Here is a 20288-nt window from a genome sequence, read left to right on the forward strand (position 1 = left end):
TGTATGTAAATGCTACTGGATGGTTTAAAAATATACAAAGTGTCACAAAATTACAATGGACAGATTTTTCACTCTTATGGAGACAACTAGGAATGACTCATAGCTCACACACCATATAAATTGTAAAATGCCATGAAAGAGTTGCTCTGCATGAGCTGTTATACGTCGAATGGCTGGTAGGGCGGCCAATGCTCTAGTATGCCTGTTTGAACTTGGTTCTTCTGGTTTACTAATAAGCTAATGAACTAACATACCCTATCACTGTCACAATTGGGAAAATTTGATTGATGGTGATGAGCTAATTGACTATTTAGACTGAGAGGCACCGACTATGATAGGGGGCATTGAAAGTATTAAATGTAAATTCTTAATAATGCAAAAAACAATGTTTTTTTTTTTTTTAAATAGCTTCAATAAAGCTTAAATTTTTTTTTGCAATGTGCGGATCTGAAAAGAGGCTTCAAGACATCTAGAGCGGATCCAGGTAAGTGGAAGGGGCTTTCAATGTCTCACCACTTTATGCAAAGGTTCCTTTTTATATTATTGTGGCTGTGAACTATGATGAGATGCGACGCGACACTTTTCTGAAGAGATTTATTCTTGAAAGATTAGAATTTTAATCAAGAGAACTCGCAATGAACACGACTTGATTCGGGAACCTTTTTCTAACTGTTTGTTCTTTAGAAAATCAGTGTTTAGTTAGTTGTCATTTAATTGATTTTTACGTAATTATTTCTGATACATCAATTTTATGTAAATCATTCTCTTTTAGGCTTTGGATGCTCTTAACAAAAAAGACATTACTGAAATTAAATCATATGCCAAACCTCCTGCTACAATTCAATTAGTTTTGGAAGCGGTGATGATTCTTCTACAGGTTTGTTGGTACATATTATGTAGACTATAAATGACAATTTAATATAAATTTATTATTTACTTAAGCTATTTATCCCACACCAAGCACAAGAGATTTCCTCTTTTTTAATGTGACATTTGTTTTGTTGACTTTATGTGTACTTTCTCCTTATTTATTTCTTCCGTAAAATAATTGTAATTGATTAACCATGTTAAATATAAATTAAATATGTTTCTAACTCCATATTTATTTTGCATTGAATTTTCAACAAAATGAATATATTTCCAAAACAGTAAATTGTGAATAAAAAGCGTATTTTTGAAAATAAGTACTTAAAACTGAATGCTTCGTCTGTCTTTGAACAAAATGACCAAAAATGAAATCAGATTATTGCATCTTCAATTGAATACTGAGAATATGTACTTTGCTTTTGTTCATTTTACAAAATCTTGAGGAGTATGCTGAACTGTGAAACTTGTCGATGATTAAAAATGCCTTCTCTATATCTATTTGTAAGACAAACTCGATGAAGTATTTCTAAGCCCAGCCTAATATTTTTTTATTTTTATGTTGAGTTATGTTTTTTCCTTTAATATTAGTACTAATTTTGGTCTTTATTGGTATTTAATTTGAATTAATGATAACGTTCAAATCCTAAAACCGTTTTACAAGAATGCCCGAGAATCTGGAAGAATCGACAGCATTCAATTGTTCATCTTCGTAATAATATGTTTTATTTTTATCAATTCAATATAGTTTTCTATTTCTGTTAGTTACTGCCAGGGTTCCATTTTAAATAGGTAATAACTTATATTTAATTCATTAGTGCCCTATATCTTGGACCGAGACTAAAAAAGTGATTGGAGATCAGTATTTCCTGGAAAAACTCAGGAACTTTAAAAAAGACAACATCCCGGAAAAGATTCTGACTAAAATTCGCACTTATACCAAAAATCCAGAATTTGAGCCAGAAAAAGTTGGAACTGTTTCATTGGCCGCTAAATCCTTATGCCTGTGGGTGCGTGCTATTGAAAAGTATGGCCTGGCATATAAGTGAGTATACAAGATATAATCGCCATACAATTTATTTAATAAATGTAAAATTAGACCCAGATGATTGATGAACCGATTGCATAAAACTTTAAGAAGGTTTTTGAAAAATGGATGGTGGAAGTTTTGACTTGCATAAACTAACATTCTTATAATAAAATTAGTAAAAACAACTTTATTTTTAACCACTTTTAACAACATTTAAAACACTCTAATATTGTAATAACAGCTAATTACTTAATTTTTAAAGCAAACCATTATTTCTTTAGTTTATTTATTCCAACTTTAAGTAAAATCAAATCTTAGATAAAAATGGCGCTGATAAAGTATTTCCTATATTATTCTACGATAGGATTGTAAAACCCAAAAAGGAGAAACTGGATGAAGCGTTAGAATCTCTAGCTATCAAGCAGCAAATACTCGCCGATGCTCAGGCCAAGTTAAAAGACCTTAGTGAGATGCTAGAGAGGCTTCAGATAGAGTACGATGAGAAGTTGGAGACCAAGGAGGAGTTGGCCAGGAAGGCCATAGCCCTGCAGGCCAAACTTGACAGGGCTGATGCTCTACTTGATGGACTTGGAGGCAAGCAAAATAAATACTCACAAATGTTTTTTTGCACACAAATTATTTCCCTTTGGTAAAAACACATTTTTTTCGTTCATCATAACTTCCTTATCCTCACCTAGAAGAGCATATCAACATCATCATCGTCATTGGCTCTACACCCCGCTGTGGGCTTTGGCCTCTGACAGGTCTATTCTGGCATATACTCCCCCAGTCCTTGATGCCAATATCATCCACCTCCCGCTGCGCTCCATCCAGCCATCAGAGTTTGGGCCTACCAATGCTACGTCTACCTTGGGACATTGTGCGAAGTATCTGATTGGCAACTCTCTCTTTTCTCATTATTTCTATGTGCCTTGCCATTGCAACTTCCCTATTTTGACTAACTGCACCATATTGGGCTCATTGCAGATATTGTAGACTCCTTTTTTAAACCATTTTCTCTAAACCCCATTTTCCTGCACAGCACCAAATTTTTTTCTTTCCACTAGAGTTGAGAGCATTGCAAATATACATCAACGGCAGCTTATCTCGATTTTTTTATATGTGAAGCCAAGATGATCAGTCTTACAAATCAGATCCAGTTCTATATAAAATCTCTGGGAGTCGAACCCGGGACATATGTTAAGCAAACACACCAACTAGTGTATCTTAAGGGGAGCTAATCCCCTCTCGATTTCCTGTTATCATTTTTTTACCCGAGAGTAGCTGTCGAGTTGATAACACTCATCCAGTGTTCTGGTTCCATTTCACTCCCAGAACTGTACTTTTAATTTTTCCGGGGCATGGGAAAATAAATCTGTTTGTATTTAGATATTTACTTAAAAATAACATTTTATCTAGGTGAAAAGGACCGTTGGGTGGCGACTGTAATGAATCTGGATGGAAGATTCCTTAATTTGCCTGGAGACTGTTTGGTTGCAACAGCTTTCATTTCTTACTTGGGACCTTTTGGCTCAGAATACAGAGAAAAACTAATGGAGGATTGGATAAACGAGGTACTTATTTATGTAATAAATATCTCCAAAGCAGTCTTAATTTTAAACTACCTTTATAATAATTTATTTTAAATAATATTTATTGTTTGGCTTTCATATAAAAGTGTATTACAAATTTGACTATTTAATCAGTAACTGGTTTTCTCTGTATATGTGTGTATTGTATTGAATTATTTTCAATGATTAAATTCCTGGCATGGTTGACATGAAATATTTTATTTTATAAAAGGTATTTTTGCACTGGAATATTTCATAGTCCCTCGACTGGCACCCGAAGCATAAGACTGATCACCTTACCTTCATGTAACAAAAGTGATCAAGATACACTGCGATTGGTGTATCAATTCAGCGCCCACCAGCAGCACAATTAGATGCGGAAAGGGAATGCTGATGATGAATTATTTATGTTTTTTATATTTAGTAAATTTAAAATAAATTTACTTGGTGTCAAAATGCATACAAATTGTATCTACACCGCAAGACAAAAAAAATTACGAGTTTACCTGCTACCGCGCCCCTTGACTTTACTGAACCCTTTTTCTAAGAAATCCTTTATCGATACCTCTTTCTTTTGTTTAATAAATTAAGGACACTATGTGTCACCTTTCTACAATATTTACATTTTAAAATGTCTCAACAGTCTTGTTTTACCCGCGTTTGAGTGAACATAACACAACAATCATGGAAAGTGCAAAGCAAATGTCGATTGCGATAAAATCCAAAATAATCACATTGTCGCAAGAAAACATATCTAATTGTGAAATATCTCGTCGAGTTGGGTATTCAGAAGGTGCAGTGAGGTTTTTATTAAAAAAAATCCAAGAAACTGGATCCATAGAACGGAAAAAGGAAGCGGACGGGGGCGCGTGACATCTGCCCGAGATGATCGCTTAATAAAAAAAATTGTTATGCGCGATCGATTTTTAACGGCACCTGAAATACACGCAGAGGTGCAGTCTACCAGCACATCAACATTTTCAGTAAAAACAGTGTCCAGGCGGCTGTTGGAGCATGGTTTCCAAGCACGGAGTCCCGCAAAGAAACCATTACTCACGGACAAAATGAAGAAGGCTAGACTGGATTGGGCGAAAGAGCACCAGAATTGGACCTTGGAGGATTGGCAAAATGTTGTTTTCTCTGATGAATCAAAATTCAACCTTTTTGGTCCAGACGGCAGAAAGATAGTTCGACGAAAACGTGGGGAAAGATATCATCCGTCGTGCGTCACTCGAACCGTTAAACATTCACCCTACGTGATGATTTGGGGGTGCATGACAGCATACGGTTTAGGACCTCTAAATTTTGTACAGGGTACGATGAATGCCATTCAGTACAAAAAAGTGTTAAAAAAACATATTATTCCAACAATCGAGGACATTACGCAGTATACCGCGGACCCAATTTTTCAGGACGATTCTGCGCCGTGCCATAGAGCCCGCACTGTGAGTACAAATATATATATTTTTAAATGCATTTTGTGACCACATGATAAATAATTTATTGTTTTTTTATAGATCAATGAATTCAAGGAGAAAATTGGCTTAAAATCGTTGGACGTGGCCCGGGAATAGCCCTGATTTGAACCCGATAGAAAATTTATGGGCGATTATGAAAAAAAAAGTCGGGAAAAAAAAATCAAAAAACATTGAGGAATTAAAAAAAAACTTAATTCAAGTTTGGGAAGAAGAAATAACATCAGAAATTTTAGATTCGCTTTACGCTTCTCTAAATAATAGAATTTTACATGTTATAAAAAATAAAGGTGAATTCACTAAGTACTAAATATTTTTAAATGTTATAAATATGTTTAAATGTAAAATACTTTAATTTAAAATAAAGCGATAAGAACCTACTTCTTAAATATGAATTAAAAAATAACATGTCTTTTATTATTCCATCACAAACACTCGACCATAAATGAACCGTTATGGGTCTCTAAGGTTCGGGTAATCTGATACCTGATATATAATGGCAATTTCTAAGTACAATTCATGAGTAAGATTTTTTATTTTAACCTTGAAATAACGAGTAGTCATCACATATGTCAAACAATATAAAAAAAACTAATTAAATATCAAGAATAATTCATTATATGTCAATTTTAGTTTTTTTTGAGAACTCGTAAATTTATTTGTCTTGCGGTGTACTTAGATAAAAAAACTTAACTCTTAAATCCATTCGTTGTGTCTTATTTCCCATAGCGAAATAATATAATTTCATGGGTCTACAAGCTTTGTACTTGCATAAAAAGCAATGGATTTCTTTACTTCATTTTTGGATAAAGGAATGAACATGATTTATTATTCATTTATAGGTGGCAGAAGAAGAAATTCCTCACAGTGAAGAATTAAGTATCAAATCTTTTCTGTTGGATGATGCTTTACTGAGAGAATGGAATTTGTGGGGACTGCCAGGTAAACATTGGACTACGGTAGTGCATATAACTACATTTGATTTAAATTGCTATACTTCATTGTTCTCTTGTGTTAGGTGATGCTTTCAGTGCTGAAAATGGCATTATTGTCACAAATGCTACAAGATGGCCGCTAGCCGTTGATCCACAAGGGCAAGCTCTCATTTGGATATCTAATATGGAACTGAAGAATGGAATCAAGGTATGAAGAAAACCCATTATCATTTTTTTTCTAAAATAATTACTAAACACAATTTCTGTAAAATTGCCTTTTTCCGTACTAATGAGTAGGCAGAAATAACACCCGTTTTACAATAGAATTTTATTTTTTATTTATAAAACGTGATGAATTGGAGATGTGGTACCGCAGTGTTAATATAATTTTCTACCGGAACATGATTTTTAATATTAGGATCATCAATTGTTTTAACAAAGTATTCTAAAAAAAGAGTTATAATTTATCAAATGACGGGATTTATGACTACGCATCCATTTATCACAAGTAGTAAGTACAAAATTAAAATAAAGATTTCAAAAAGGTAAAACATCTATTAAGTGGCCCATGAGATGAGTAAGATTGAGGCCCGAAGGGCCAATTAAGCAAGGTCTGAAGGGCTAGTTTAGCAAGGTTTAAAATTTGCCTAATTGGACAAATCTTACTGCATGAAATATGCTTAGTTTTAGTGTTTCAAGCTACAAAATAATTTTGTGAGTAATAGATTTTGGATGATTGTATTATTTCGTCGACTAATTTAGTGTAATCTTTTAATATTTACCAAGTAAACAAATTTTTCTAGGTTATTGAAGCGGGTCAACCAGAGTACCTGAAAGTGTTGGAACAGAGTCTGATAAAGGGACTTCCAGTACTCATTCAAAACGTTTCTGAAATTCTAGACCCTTCTATAGATCCTATATTGAACAAGGCTCTGGTGTATATTGGAAACAGGGTCATGATCAAGTTTAACCAAATGGTTATTGACTTTCACCCAAACTTCAGGCTGTTCCTGACAACCAAGCTTGGTAAGTCATCTTGGTGAAGTAAAAAATTTAAATACTTTTACCCCAGTACAACAATGTTGTAAAATAACATCGGCTTGTTTTTTCATACATTATCAAGAACCTATGAATTAACTCATGTTTTTATAAAATGTATCCAATTTGTTAAAAAAAAATTATGAAATTTGTGTATATCTTAAAAATATTTTTTTATTTCTCGATATTAATATTGTCCCCTTCAAAGTAATCATCATCAGATATAATATACTTATGGCAGCATTTTTTCCAATGCTCAAAACATTTCTAGAATGCACGTTTTGGTATGGCCTTCAGTTCCGTCAGCGATTCAGTCTTTATCTCCTCTAAGGTTGCGAAACATTGTCTTTTCATAGTCCTCTTCATCTTTGGGAACAGGAAAAAGTCACAAGAGGCCAAGTCTGGTGAATACAGTGACTAGGGTATCAATACAGTCTGGTTTTTGGTCCAAGTATCGCTAACGAGGTGTGAGTCCATCATTTTTACTCTGGAATAATCTTGGAAATTCACCTATCACACCAAAACGTGTCTTACTAGTTTGTCTGCCAAAAACCAACTACGCATCTTAAATGGCCGAAGATTGACAGATTAATTATAAACATGTGTATAAATCTAGGAAAAAAAAAAATCCATGTTTTTTTTATCAAACCTCGTATATGTTTAGTACATCTGAATTTTGTACATCCCCAGAAATTTTTGCATAACTCTAAGCCTTCAATTAATTATGTGAACACCGTAATAGTTGAGATATTAAAATCTTTATGTTTTGTTGTTGATGGTGAATCTGATTGTTGGTATGAAGTTCTGGAGAAATTAAATAAAATATATAATATTATTAATACATATTGCGGTTAGTTTTAGACCCATCTCTGTAGAAGACATTAACTTGTCCCCAGTTAATGTCTTCTTTCCCTTTTATTTTATTGAATTAAGATTCAAATTTGCCTTTTAAGGAAACCCTGTGTACACTCCTGAAGTTTTGACAAAAACTACAATGGTCAATTTTGCTGTGAAGGAACAAGGGCTTCAAGCACAACTCTTAGGACACGTTGTACGTAAAGAAATGCCACAACTTGAACTGATGAAGGATAATCTGGTAGTCAACATTGCGAAAAATAAAAAGATTTTGGTAAGAATAATATATGAAATCACATTACAATTTTTTTTTGTACATGCATTATTATCTTTCACAACATTTTTGTTTTATTATCACATTTAGGTTGACTTAGAAAATGAACTCCTACGTTTAATGAATGAATCCGAAGGTTCGTTGTTGGAAAATGAAGAGCTCTTTGTCACTTTACGAATATCAAAGAAGACTTCTGTTGAAGTCAAAGAAGCTCTGCAAGTATCCCAGGTTACGGAAGTGGAGATTGACACTGCTCGCCAGGTTAGAAAATAAACTAGTGAACTTTTACTGTGCACTTGTTCTGATATCATTTGTCCATATCTAAAATTGGCGTTTTGTAGGCTTATGTTCCTGTAGCTGAGAGAGCTTCGGTTCTATTCTTTGTTTTGAATGATCTATCGTTGATTGACCCCATGTATCAATTTTCGCTTGAAGCTTATACTGATTTGTTTTTATACTCAATCAATAAAAGCGAAAAAACAACAGTCTTAGAAGACAGAATAAACAATTTAAATGAATTTCACACTTATTCCGTATACAAGTAAGTTTTACAAACTAAGGAATGTTTTATTCTTGTTTACTTAATTACTTATTATCATATTAATGACTATTTTATCAGGAACACATGTAGAGCACTGTTTGAAAGGCACAAGCTCGTGTTTGCTTTTCATATGCTCGCTAAAATCATGGCCCAGAAAGGACAACTTTCTATAGCCGAGTATCAATTTCTATTAAAAGGAGGAATCGTTTTGGATAGAGCGCAGCAACCTGAGAACCCCACCAGTGAGTATAAACATCATGATTTTTATAAAAACCATCACATATTTATAAAAAAAACATTAATAATGATTTTTGAAGTCATTGTATCTTGTCAAAAGCACAGGGTTCTATGCTTGATTCCTGGTGAGATGACAATTATTAAATGTGATTTTTCTGTTATTTTATGCTGTAATACACCACTATTATTGGACCTTTTGACTTGCTGTGATGCAAAAAAACAAGTGAGAAAAACTTAACGTAAATTTGATGGAATTCTTATTTTACAAACAATATAATTGTATTTATATTATCGACGGCATATTGATTTGCTATACAAATGGTGGAATTGTTTTTGTTATTAGACTGGCTTCCCGAAGACTGCTGGGATAGCATGACTGAGATGAATAAACTGCCAGGTTTCCACGGAGTTATCGATACTTTTGAGACTTACTCCAGAGATTGGCAAAACTGGTACCTTCACCCTGAACCGGAAACTCAACCATTGATTGGTACCTTAACAAATCTATTCAATTTATTATAAAACAAATATTAGTCACAATTTTTTTATTTATTATTATACCAAGCCGTTATACAAACCCTTATGCATCTTTTTGGCAACTTCTTTTACATTATGGTCTCCCCGTGCAAAAAAACACGAGTTTTATCTGTCCCTGATTACTGTGTTTTAGTGAGTGAGACCGAGGATGTCAGGGTTTTTAGTATTTTCAGTTGCACACGTCTAATAGGAAAATATCACAATTTACGAATACCAATAAAAATATGTGAAATGCATTTAGAAAAATTAATTGTATTTTCAAAATGAACACGGATATTGTGGAGAAATGTTTCAAATTGTCAAAAAATAACTTAAATGTCTCTACCAAAACTGGTCATATTTGGCCTTAATAATTGTGACATCAATATTTGTGACAAACTTCTATTTAAATTTAAACGATCACAAACAAAGTTCAAAATTTCACTGAATCGTGACGTATTAAGGGTGTGGCAAATGCAACTGGCCGTTTTGGTGGGAATTTCAAATTAAAAATTTAAAAATATTTTTTATGCTTCTAAGTAAAAAAAAATATGTCATTTAATTTAAAATTGTAAAAAAGAAAAGTTATATTTCCCTATTCTTATAAAAAACATTTAAGTTTGTAAGTGAAAATTCTTGATGGAAGTTCATTGTAATTTATAATATAAATAAAAGACGAGTGATACTTTAATCCACAAATTTGGAATATCCAGTTACCGGTTTCATCGCTTTTGCAACATCTTCGAGACTGGTATCTTTATTAAGGAGCCTAATGTATTTGTACAAAACAGGTCACTGGATATTCCAAATTTGTAGATTAAAGTATCACTCGTCTTTTTTTAAAATAATAAACTATTCTTATAATTTATCAAGAACTATTTTTACATGTGCACCCAAAGTAATGCGTTCAGTCGGTCTGTAGCTGTATAAAAATATTGTAAAATGTCGACAGTAGACACGCAATTAAAATTCTAATACTGACAAAGCAAGCTGCTTATCTTAACGAAATGATAAAATAAACTCATGCAAATAATAACAAAAGGTTTTAAATAAGGCTGGTATTAAAATTTTGACAATAAGTTAAATTTTAAAAATTTTCTAGGTGAATGGAATGGTGTTTGCAATGACTTCCAAAGACTGTTATTTGTTCGTTCTCTCCGTCTCGATCGGCTTACGTCTTGCATTACAACCTTCATCAGTAACATAATGGGGCCACGATATGTAGAACCTCCCGTGCTGGATATTCGGGTACTGATTAACAACATTCCTCATAAGCCCTGCATGTTACAATTAGTATGCGATCTCTAATAATTGTTTTCTTTGTAGGCTGCCTGGGAAGAATCTCAGAGCAAAACGCCACTGCTGTTCGTATTATCCCCCGGAGTTGATCCCACCTCGTCCCTTATACAGCTGGCTTTAGATTGTAAAATGTATGACAAATTTCAATCCTTGAGCTTAGGTCAAGGCCAGTCGGTTATTGCAGAAAGGTATTTTTTAATCAAAATAATTAATTGTATTAAAATATACTTAAACGTCAATTTGGCAGGCAGATGATGAAAATCGGTACCATATTTTACAGATATTGCTTCTTCTCATACATGCCCTAACTTTTTTTTTTTTTAAATAAATATTTGTATTCTTATAACCTACCCAAATATTTTATTTTGAGGGCCATTTTCAACGAGTTGTAAATAACTCACTATTAGAAAATGGGAATCAAGTTGGAGTAGAATGGGATTCGAACCACGGACCTTTGATCCGTGAGTCCGAGACACTAGCCACGGGACCACAACTCCGTATTCTTCGAATAAACCATTGTAGCACTTTTGATCTAATTTGATCAATCTTTCTATATATTCAATTAATAATTAAATTTGTCAAATTCATTTATTGTCTGCTTCGTGGTGTAATGTTCAGCGCATTTGCCTACCATGCAAGAGGTCTCGGGTTCGATTCCCGACATGGTTGATATGAAATACTATTTAAAACGGTGTTTTCATACTAGAATATTTCATAGGCCCTGGAGCCTGAAACCTGAAGTGTAACACTGATCATTTTACTTTTATGTAACAAAAATAATCAAGATACGCTGCGATTGGTGTACCAATGCAGTGCCCTATGCACCATTAGGTGCGGAAAAGGAATGATGATGCTGATGATGATGATTTATTCAACTTTCATCTTAATTCAACATCCTTATTTTTTAAATTCTTTGTACTGCCTAGTAAAGATATTTACCAAATTACTTATAGCTCTTTCGACTTATATCACATTCAGCTTTGTTAAAATGATTTCCATATACCTGTATCATTTTAGGTTTCTCGCTACAGGGATGGAAGAAGGTGGTTGGGTGTTCTTAGCCAATTGCCACTTGGCCTGCCCATGGTTAAGCACTCTTCGAGGATTTGACGCCCCTACCGTACACAGTCGGTTCCGACTATGGATGTCCTCTATGCCAGATCCTGGATTCCCACTAGGAATTCTTCAGAAGAGCATTAAAATGACTACTGAGCCACCTCAAGTGCGTAAAATGTTAACACAACTTAATAAATCCTAACATAAGTTCTATGTTTGTAAAATCAACCTGTTTGTTTTTTAATTCTAGGGACTGAAAGGCAACATGGCACGTCTTTTTGCCAATGTAAATGAGGATAAATTTGACGATGGCAATGAAAAATATCGCAAGTTGTTGTTCTGCGTTTCTTTCTTCCACTGCACACTTGTAGCTCGGAAACGATTCAGACAACTCGGATATAATGTGGTTTATAGTTTCAATAATGCAGATTTTGATGCGAGTCAACATTTTAAATTTACTTTTGCTAATAATATTCGCGTGTTCGTTACTGACATTTATTTTCTTTTATAGGCATCTGAAAATCTTCTGACTATCTACTTAAACGAGTACGAAGACGTCCCGTGGGAAACTCTAAAATATTTATTTGCTGTAATTAATTACGGTGGTCACATTACGGACGATTGGGATATGCGAGTGCTGATTGCTTATATCAATCAAATCTTCTGCCCCGATGCTTTGGAAACCACTAACTTCAGGTTTGTAGGTTGTATGTATTTTCACCCAAAAACAAAATATGGAAATAATATGTCCATCGTAAAATAAAAACTTTTTTTCTAAAAATATTTATTTTATATCTTTATATTTTGGAATAGTGAATTAATGCTTTTAATAATTTATATTAACAATATTCTGACAATTTTTAAGATACTTTTTATATATTAATTTAATGAACTGTTTATATACCAATCCATCAGGGTTTATTTAATAACCTGTCCATTGGTTAATAATAACAAAAATACTCGTAATAATGTCTTTTTTGAAATACTAAATTTTTATTTATTTTTAAGTTTGCTATTCCAATTACTTTTTGTTATGTATTATAGCAACACTGAGTAGGTACTTGTCTGGATAAATATGATCTGTGCATAAGTGTAAAGTCAAAGTGTTTTTACAACAATAATAAAGAGTACTTGATAATGACCCAACATGGGATAACTTAGTGTTTCATTAATTATTCAAACATTACATTGGCGACGAGGAAAATGGCACTAAGATTTAGTGAATATGGCCCAGGTAAAACCTGGAGCCATTATATCGACAGATTTTGTTTTGCTCTGGAAGCAAATCAAATACTAGAAGAAAATGTCAAAAAGGCCAACCTGTTAGCAAACTGTGGAGAAGAAACCTACGACCAGTTAGTAGCGTTAATATTACCTAAAAACATCAGAGAAGTTACATTTGAAGAAATTCTGCATGTATTAAACAAACACTACAATAAAGAGCCTAACGAAATCATACAATCTTACAAATTTCACAACCGGCAACAGAAAGTTGAGGAGTCAATAAATGCCTACAGCAAATGGCCAGAAATTAAAATTGCTAAAGACGTATCAAGTAATACAGTAATTGCTACGTTAAGGGATATTTTTGCAACGCAAGGGTTGCCAGAAACTTTGGTATCTGATAATGGTACAGCATTCACATCGGAGGTATTTGGTAGCTTCCTAAAAGAGAACAATATCAGACATGTGAAGACAGCACCTTACCATCCAGCAACGAATGGACAAGCAGAGAGATACGTCCAAATCTTTAAATCAAAGTTAAGAAAAATGAGTAATTTACCATGGTCTGTAAAGTTGCCGCGAATATTATATAATTTGAGAACGACACCAAATACAAGCACAGGGAAAACACCCGCAGAAATGTTAAATAAAAGACAATTTAGAACAAGATTTGATAAGTTTCATCCACATGCAGATATTACTAAACAGACATTCCAAAAAGAATATAATCAAAATGTGGAAATACGTGATTTTAATGTAAATGAAAAAGTGTGGGCCAGACAGTACGGAAAGTCTAATAAATGGAGTAAAGGAGTTATATCAAAAATTATTGGTACGTCTAATTATGAAATAAAACTAGATAATGGCGACACACAAAGAAGGCATGTAAATCAATTAAAACATGGAGAAGACAATGAGGTCCAGGAAAATGCCAGAATGGAGGAATTTAAACCTCAATATAGTAGAGAAGAAGAAGAAGAGGAAGATGATATGGTGGAGATCCCTCCGCAGGAGAGGTGGGCAGATATTATAGGAATTCCAAGCACCTCAGAAGAAGCAAACATGCAAGCAGGGAAGGCATTGAAAAGAATGCGAAGTATAGAAGAATCGGAGGTAGCCCAAGGTAGTGACAAACTACCAAGAAATGAGGCACCGGAAATTTATATGAAATGAAGAACATTTATGTTATGATTTATTGTTTTATTTGTTTATTGTGTTATTAGATTATGGTTAGCTTGTTACTAACTTAAATGGAAAGGTATGTTATGTATTATAGCAACACTGAGTAGGTACTTGTCTGGATAAATATGATCTGTGCATAAGTGTAAAGTCAAAGTGTTTTTACAACAATAATAAAGAGTACTTGATAATGACCCAACATGGGATAACTTAGTGTTTCATTAATTATTCAAACATTACACTTTTATTTTATTTTGATTCATGTTATTTATCGACAATTCCCTATGCCATTTCATTGTAATTAAGTAATACAGTAAAATTCCAATTATCAAACTACTTTGAACAAAGTCACTAGTTCATATCAATCAACCAGTGATAAGAGAGTTGTAAAATATTTCCGGTTTACGGTAAGCCAACAGACCAATCGGCATAACTGACTGAGAAGAAGCGGAACAGAACTTGAGACGTCACACCTGGAGTAATTTCAGGAATACAAATCTTTAAAAAATCATCGGGTTGACAATACGATACATAATATTTTTTTTTTTTAAATTGGCTTAGGTTAATAGTCTATTAAAAAAAAAAACTTCTGAACTTCCTCATTAAATTTAAATTAAAAGCTTCTCTTTATTTTTTATTTACTGATATCGATATGGATATTTGGCAATCCAGATGACTGGAGTTCGAGATTTCTACTGCAGCTTTATATTTTCTTAAGTATGAATTAAAGATCTTTGCATGATTCACTTTCATTCACTTGACTAATAACTGCTGTATTCTGTAGCCACCAATCTGAAGATGTCTGCTTGTTAGAGGGTGAAAGCGTTAATTGGTTGAATAAATAAGTGGAAGTGCACTAAATATTTTAATTTTAAAAGAACACTTGCCCCCCACTCCGCAGCCAGGCTCTTTAAAGACGTAGGCTTGGAGGGCGACGGGGACCCGTCACAATAGATCTACTTAGGCCGCAGTGATGTGAGGAGCTTATTTAGCACTGACCCCCAATCTACAAGAATAACAATTCGAAAAAAAAAATAACCTAGTTTATTTTACATTCAAATTTCGTTTTGTGTAATTATTATCAGATTATCTCCCGTGACGTCTTACCATATGCCTCGCGATGGCTCATTACAGTCGTACAAAGATCACATAGATATGCTCCCCACTCTGGAGCGGGCAGAATCTATAGGCCAACATGCATCGGCTGATGTGGCCTGCCAAGCCCAGGACGCCAGCTTCATGTGTGATGCTCTCCTCTCCCTGGTGGCTACTGGAGGAGGGGCTGAAGATAGTGGCAAGGACGAAAAGGTAGATTTGGTCATCATTTTTAGTTTACCACCAATCAAATATATATGAAGATCACATTGAGTATGTACAAAACACTTCATCTGAACGAAAAAGAGTGTGGGCACACGAGTGTATTTTTAGAATTATTTGATGTATAAAAATATTTTTTCTCCTATAGACATGTTCGCTTACACTTTTAAAGTTTTTGTATTGAATATTTCTTATCTATTCAAACAAAAAAATATATTAATTTACTTTATGATTTACCTAAATATGTGATTTTTGGGCATTTTTAGTTAATTTGTAATAACTTTAATGCTTAAAAAATGGGAATCAAGTTGTGGTAAAACCAGAGCCGGTATCATAGTTTCAGCTGGCACAAAGAACCAGACACTTGCTTACAAGGGAACGGAGAACAATATGCTCGTATTCATTTACAAATCTGTATATTCTCGTCCCTTTTCAGTGAATGACCGGGCGTTAGATTCCGTTAGAATGGGAATATTATTTCCATCTTTATTATTTGTAATTTTTCATTAGGTGAATACATTGGCAATCGAAATGTTGAGCAAACTTCCCAATGTAATTGATATAGAAACAACGGAAAAATTAATGGGTCCTGAAGCCGTAATGCCATTATGTGTTTCACTAACTCAAGAGCTTGTGTATTTCAATACTCTCATTAAATATATTGCAAATGGATTGAAGGTGAGTCAAAATTTTATTCCATTTTTATTTTCAAATTAATTTTTACATCAGAATCAGTGTGGCCTCAAATAGGCAAATGAATGCCTGTTTTAGGATTCTCACTTCAAAGTCACTTTTTTTTCTTTTTCATTATTACTTCAATATAAAGTATTGTACATTTTCATAATCATTCATCATTCCTCTTTCTGTCCCCAGTGGTGCATAGGACACTGTGCATTTAACAAAAATGAATGATTTTAAATTAAAACCGATATCTGACAAAAAAAAAACTGTAAATGTGAATGTTGTTTTTCATTGATAAATGTTATTTCAATATTAAACTTCAGATATATCTATACAAAAAGTAATCATCTATATAATTTTTAATTTCAATATAAAAATCAAACTATGCTTTGAATAAATTATATGGAGTTCTACAAAATGAATGCCAACTCAATAAATAAATAAATAATTTTGGTTTAAGGAACTTAAAAAAGCCATTGCGGGATTAGTTGTGATGAGTGAGGAGCTGGAAGTTATGTACCAGTGTTTGTTTGAAGGGAAAGTACCACCCCCGTGGATCAAAGGTCTTTGCTTGTTTCTCTCTTATTAGGTTTTTAACTAAGGTTTTATATACGTTATTTATCGCAATAGATTCAATTGTATTGAACTAATAATAATAAAAAAATAACTCTTAATTATTAAGTTGGATATATGTTAAAGTAAATAAAAATAAATGCACCGCACCTTAATAGTAGCTCTTAGGCTTATTTGTTAGTTAATAATAAAGACAAAAAAAATAAGTATTCCAACTCAGTAATTTACTTTCTTAATTGTTACGATTGTAAAAATACATGTTACTTAGGTCAAAAAGGGAGGAGTACGTCCATGATGTGATCCATAGATATTCCCTACATTGAAATAAATTACAAATGATTCTTTCGAGTACAATCATACTGTTTAATAGTATTTTAAAGTCATAAACATTTTTTTACTTTATTTTATTATAAAACTGATAGAATTGATAAAGAACAATAAACATTAATTAAGTGAAAACATATTTACGTGATAAATTTTTCATTTTTCAAATCATTTCAAATATTTAAGAGGATGTAGTCAAATTACTAACTAAAGTAAATGTTTCCAGCCCGACCGTCAGTAAAGCCCCTAGGGTCATGGTGTCGGGAGCTGTCTGCCCGTGGGGCCCACTTAGCGGCCTGGGCCGCAGCGCCCCGCACTCCCCCTACTCTGTGCTGGTTGCCGGCCTTTAACACACCCACTGGTTTCCTCACTGCTGTGATGCAGGTTGAAATCTTTCATTCGATCGCATCAAACATTGTTATAATTTTTTATCTAGTTTTAAGTATTTTTGTTATTCCACCTTTCCTGTTTTATCTACTAAGAGCTACAGAAATTATGAAATATTTCTGTGTAAAAACAACTTTTTAAATAAATGTTTCATGTTTTATTGTCGGGAATCAAATCAGAGACTTATGCGTGGTAGAAAATGCGATAAAATTATAGAATTGGTACAGTACTGAAGAGATTTGTTTAAATGTGAAAAGCTTAGGTGATTTTTTCAAATGGATTGCACTGTTTTGTATTTATTATTTTTTTTAGACTACTGCTCGTAAAGAAGGCTGGCCAATAGACACGCTCTGCTGGGAGTTCACTGTCTATGGTATTGAAGAATCAGCCTTTGTTAGACCGCCACCTGATGGGGGAGTTTTTGTTAGGTCAGTAGAACAATTATTTTCATCTTACTCGCTGAAGTGTGTTTGTAATACATATTTCTAAAATAATTTCTTTTCCAGAGGATTATATCTGGAAGGAGCCAGTTGGTTTAAGAAAGAAATGCACCTTATAGAACCTCAAGCTATGCAGCTCGTGTTTCCTATGAGTCCTATCCACTTCAAACCTATTCAAATGGGAGGCAGGAGATTGAAAAGTAACCATTTGTGTATTTATTTTTCAGACATTTCGTACAAAATCAAATTTATTTCCTTTTGTATTTTTTTTCATATCTTCATTTTCACCATCATCATGATTTACCTGTTTGTACCCAGTGGTGCACAGGGCATTATTGTATTGGGATTCCAATTGCAGCGTATCTAGATTTGATACTTTAACGATGAACAAATATATATTGAACTGTATTACAGAAAGAAAATTTACAGAGGAAATTGATTGTGTGTATTAGGTGGGCTGATAATTAATGCTCTTATCAACAGATAGCTCGTAGTGTGCAAAAAAATACATTCTTCTTAAGAACAATCTACGGAGATGTCAACATTTTAACTAATTTCAGTGTGTTTTGACTGTGTGAGACCATTTACAAGTAATTCAGTTAGGTGTCATAAAAAAAATGGATCAAGCCGAATAATCGTGCCATGATTTATTATTACTTTTTGAAATGATTTTTTGAATTTATGAAAAACAAATGAAGGAATTAAACGCAATTTGGATTCTGTTTATGGGGAGGTTTTTCCCTCTTACGCAACCATAAAACAGTGGACAGCTGAATTCAGACTTGGTCGTACAAGTATTTCGGATGAGCACCGAAGTGTATGCCCGAATGAGGTCACAATTCCAGAAAATATAAAAAATTCACAGTATCATGATAGCTGATCCCAAAGTGAGTGAGTGACAATGTGGAGATGGTAAGCATCTCAAAAGACCGCGTAGAGAATATCTTGGCCAAACATTTACATATGAGAACGCTCTTCGCCTGATGGGTGCCGCTGATTGCTTACCGTCAACCAAAAGTGGAAATGAGTTTGCAATTTGAAAGCTTGTTTGAGCCCCTTGAAGTAAAATCTTCTCGAGTCAGTACATCACTGTAGATGAGAATTGGATCCACTCTTTCTCTAGGTCTTTCTTCCAGCTGTTAGCTCCTGTGCAATCCTCCTAAGTCAGGTTCGTCTTCCGCGGTTCTGACATGATCTGAGCGGCCAGTAATGGGCGCTTAGGCAAATATCAAAGTAACGTAAAGCGATTTAAAAAAAGAAACTGTACATTCATGAAATGTATTTCTAATGGAGTAAAGAACTCGAAAGAATTCTAGTTTTTACAAATAATACATCCATTTTATTTCTACTCGCCTCCATTTTCCATTTTTATAGCCTTTTAAATATTATGTATAGGTTAATTTATTTTACAAAAAATAGATGAAACTATCATAATTCGCTTAATCACACCTAATGGTGCACAGGGTACTGTGTTACACCAAATACAGCGGATCACAATAGTTTGCTACATGCATACAAAGAAAATCAGTCTAATGCTTACGATCCAGTTCAAACACAATGAAACTTTATATTGTAGAACAATTTTTTACAATAAATATTTTATGTAGAATTTGTCAGAAATCAAACAATTATTATACCTATAGGCCTCGTGCATGGTAGTTAAAAATGCCAACCACCACACTACAAGACGGACAAAATAAAATTATGTTTATGATTTGAAAAAATGTGTAATAAATGTTTTGGATTGATGTTTTAGATAAATATACTTGCCCCGCATATTACTATCCCTTGCGGAAGGGTGCATTTGTCGTAGGGGTTGATTTGACTGCCGGGAAACAAGACTCCAATTTTTGGATCAAAAGAGGAACTGCTCTACTCTGCACACTTGGCACATAAATTTAATATAATATGAAATCTTATATCTTTAATTGTAACTGTTATGTACTTATTATATATAATATTAGGTTTTTTGATTTAAACTATTGTTTTTAATAGCAACTCTTATGTTTTCAATACAAACTTTTATGTCTTCTATATGAACACCTATGTCTTCAATATGAACTGTTATGTTTTCAATATATATACTGGTATATTATTGTTTTTAAACTGAATTACTTTTGCTTACACACTATGAATTTTTCAATAATGGTAAGAAAACATTATTTATTATTTTAGTTCTTACTTTTGTGGAATCCAAAGTAAGTTATTATTGTATCTTTTTAACAAAAATAAATAAATATAAAAAAATAACTCACTTTTATTCAAGCTGATAAAGGAAATTGGGAATAAATCAAGTATTTTGTGAAAATATATTTATTGTAACAAATAACAGTATTGCACGGGATCCGTAATTAGGCTAATAATGATTATTCTCATTCTATAAACCTTATGGTTATGTGCACTGACATATAATAAATAGATACGTTATTCTCTTACTAGCTGCATCTCACATTTTGCAAATATTTAATTGCT

General features: G+C 33.2%; 1 protein-coding gene across 1 annotated transcript in view; it reads left to right on the top strand.

The window, feature by feature from the left end:
* kl-2 (dynein heavy chain 2, axonemal kl-2) overlaps nt 1-19959 on the top strand; it is a 73143-nt gene extending 53184 nt beyond the window's left edge. The window contains exons 52-75 of the mRNA XM_088224347.1: nt 773-877; nt 1683-1909; nt 2259-2488; nt 3314-3468; nt 5783-5882; nt 5959-6083; nt 6679-6901; nt 7867-8042; nt 8133-8303; nt 8384-8583; nt 8662-8825; nt 9164-9310; nt 10439-10584; nt 10663-10823; nt 11653-11857; nt 11942-12127; nt 12203-12387; nt 15180-15402; nt 15922-16089; nt 16553-16655; nt 17216-17373; nt 17689-17804; nt 17883-18016; nt 19573-19959. Coding sequence (XP_088080473.1) covers nt 773-877; nt 1683-1909; nt 2259-2488; nt 3314-3468; nt 5783-5882; nt 5959-6083; nt 6679-6901; nt 7867-8042; nt 8133-8303; nt 8384-8583; nt 8662-8825; nt 9164-9310; nt 10439-10584; nt 10663-10823; nt 11653-11857; nt 11942-12127; nt 12203-12387; nt 15180-15402; nt 15922-16089; nt 16553-16655; nt 17216-17373; nt 17689-17804; nt 17883-18016; nt 19573-19712 — 3948 coding nt within the window. The 3' untranslated portion in view covers nt 19713-19959. The remainder of the gene's footprint in view (nt 1-772; nt 878-1682; nt 1910-2258; nt 2489-3313; nt 3469-5782; nt 5883-5958; nt 6084-6678; nt 6902-7866; nt 8043-8132; nt 8304-8383; nt 8584-8661; nt 8826-9163; nt 9311-10438; nt 10585-10662; nt 10824-11652; nt 11858-11941; nt 12128-12202; nt 12388-15179; nt 15403-15921; nt 16090-16552; nt 16656-17215; nt 17374-17688; nt 17805-17882; nt 18017-19572) is intronic.
* The last annotated feature ends 329 nt before the right edge of the window (nt 19960-20288 follow it).

This window comes from Micrasema longulum, unplaced genomic scaffold (assembly GCF_059751315.1).
Source record: "Micrasema longulum isolate JH-2025_06_02 unplaced genomic scaffold, ASM5975131v1 h1tg000280l, whole genome shotgun sequence".
In the NCBI taxonomy this organism is placed as follows: domain Eukaryota; kingdom Metazoa; phylum Arthropoda; class Insecta; order Trichoptera; family Brachycentridae; genus Micrasema; species Micrasema longulum.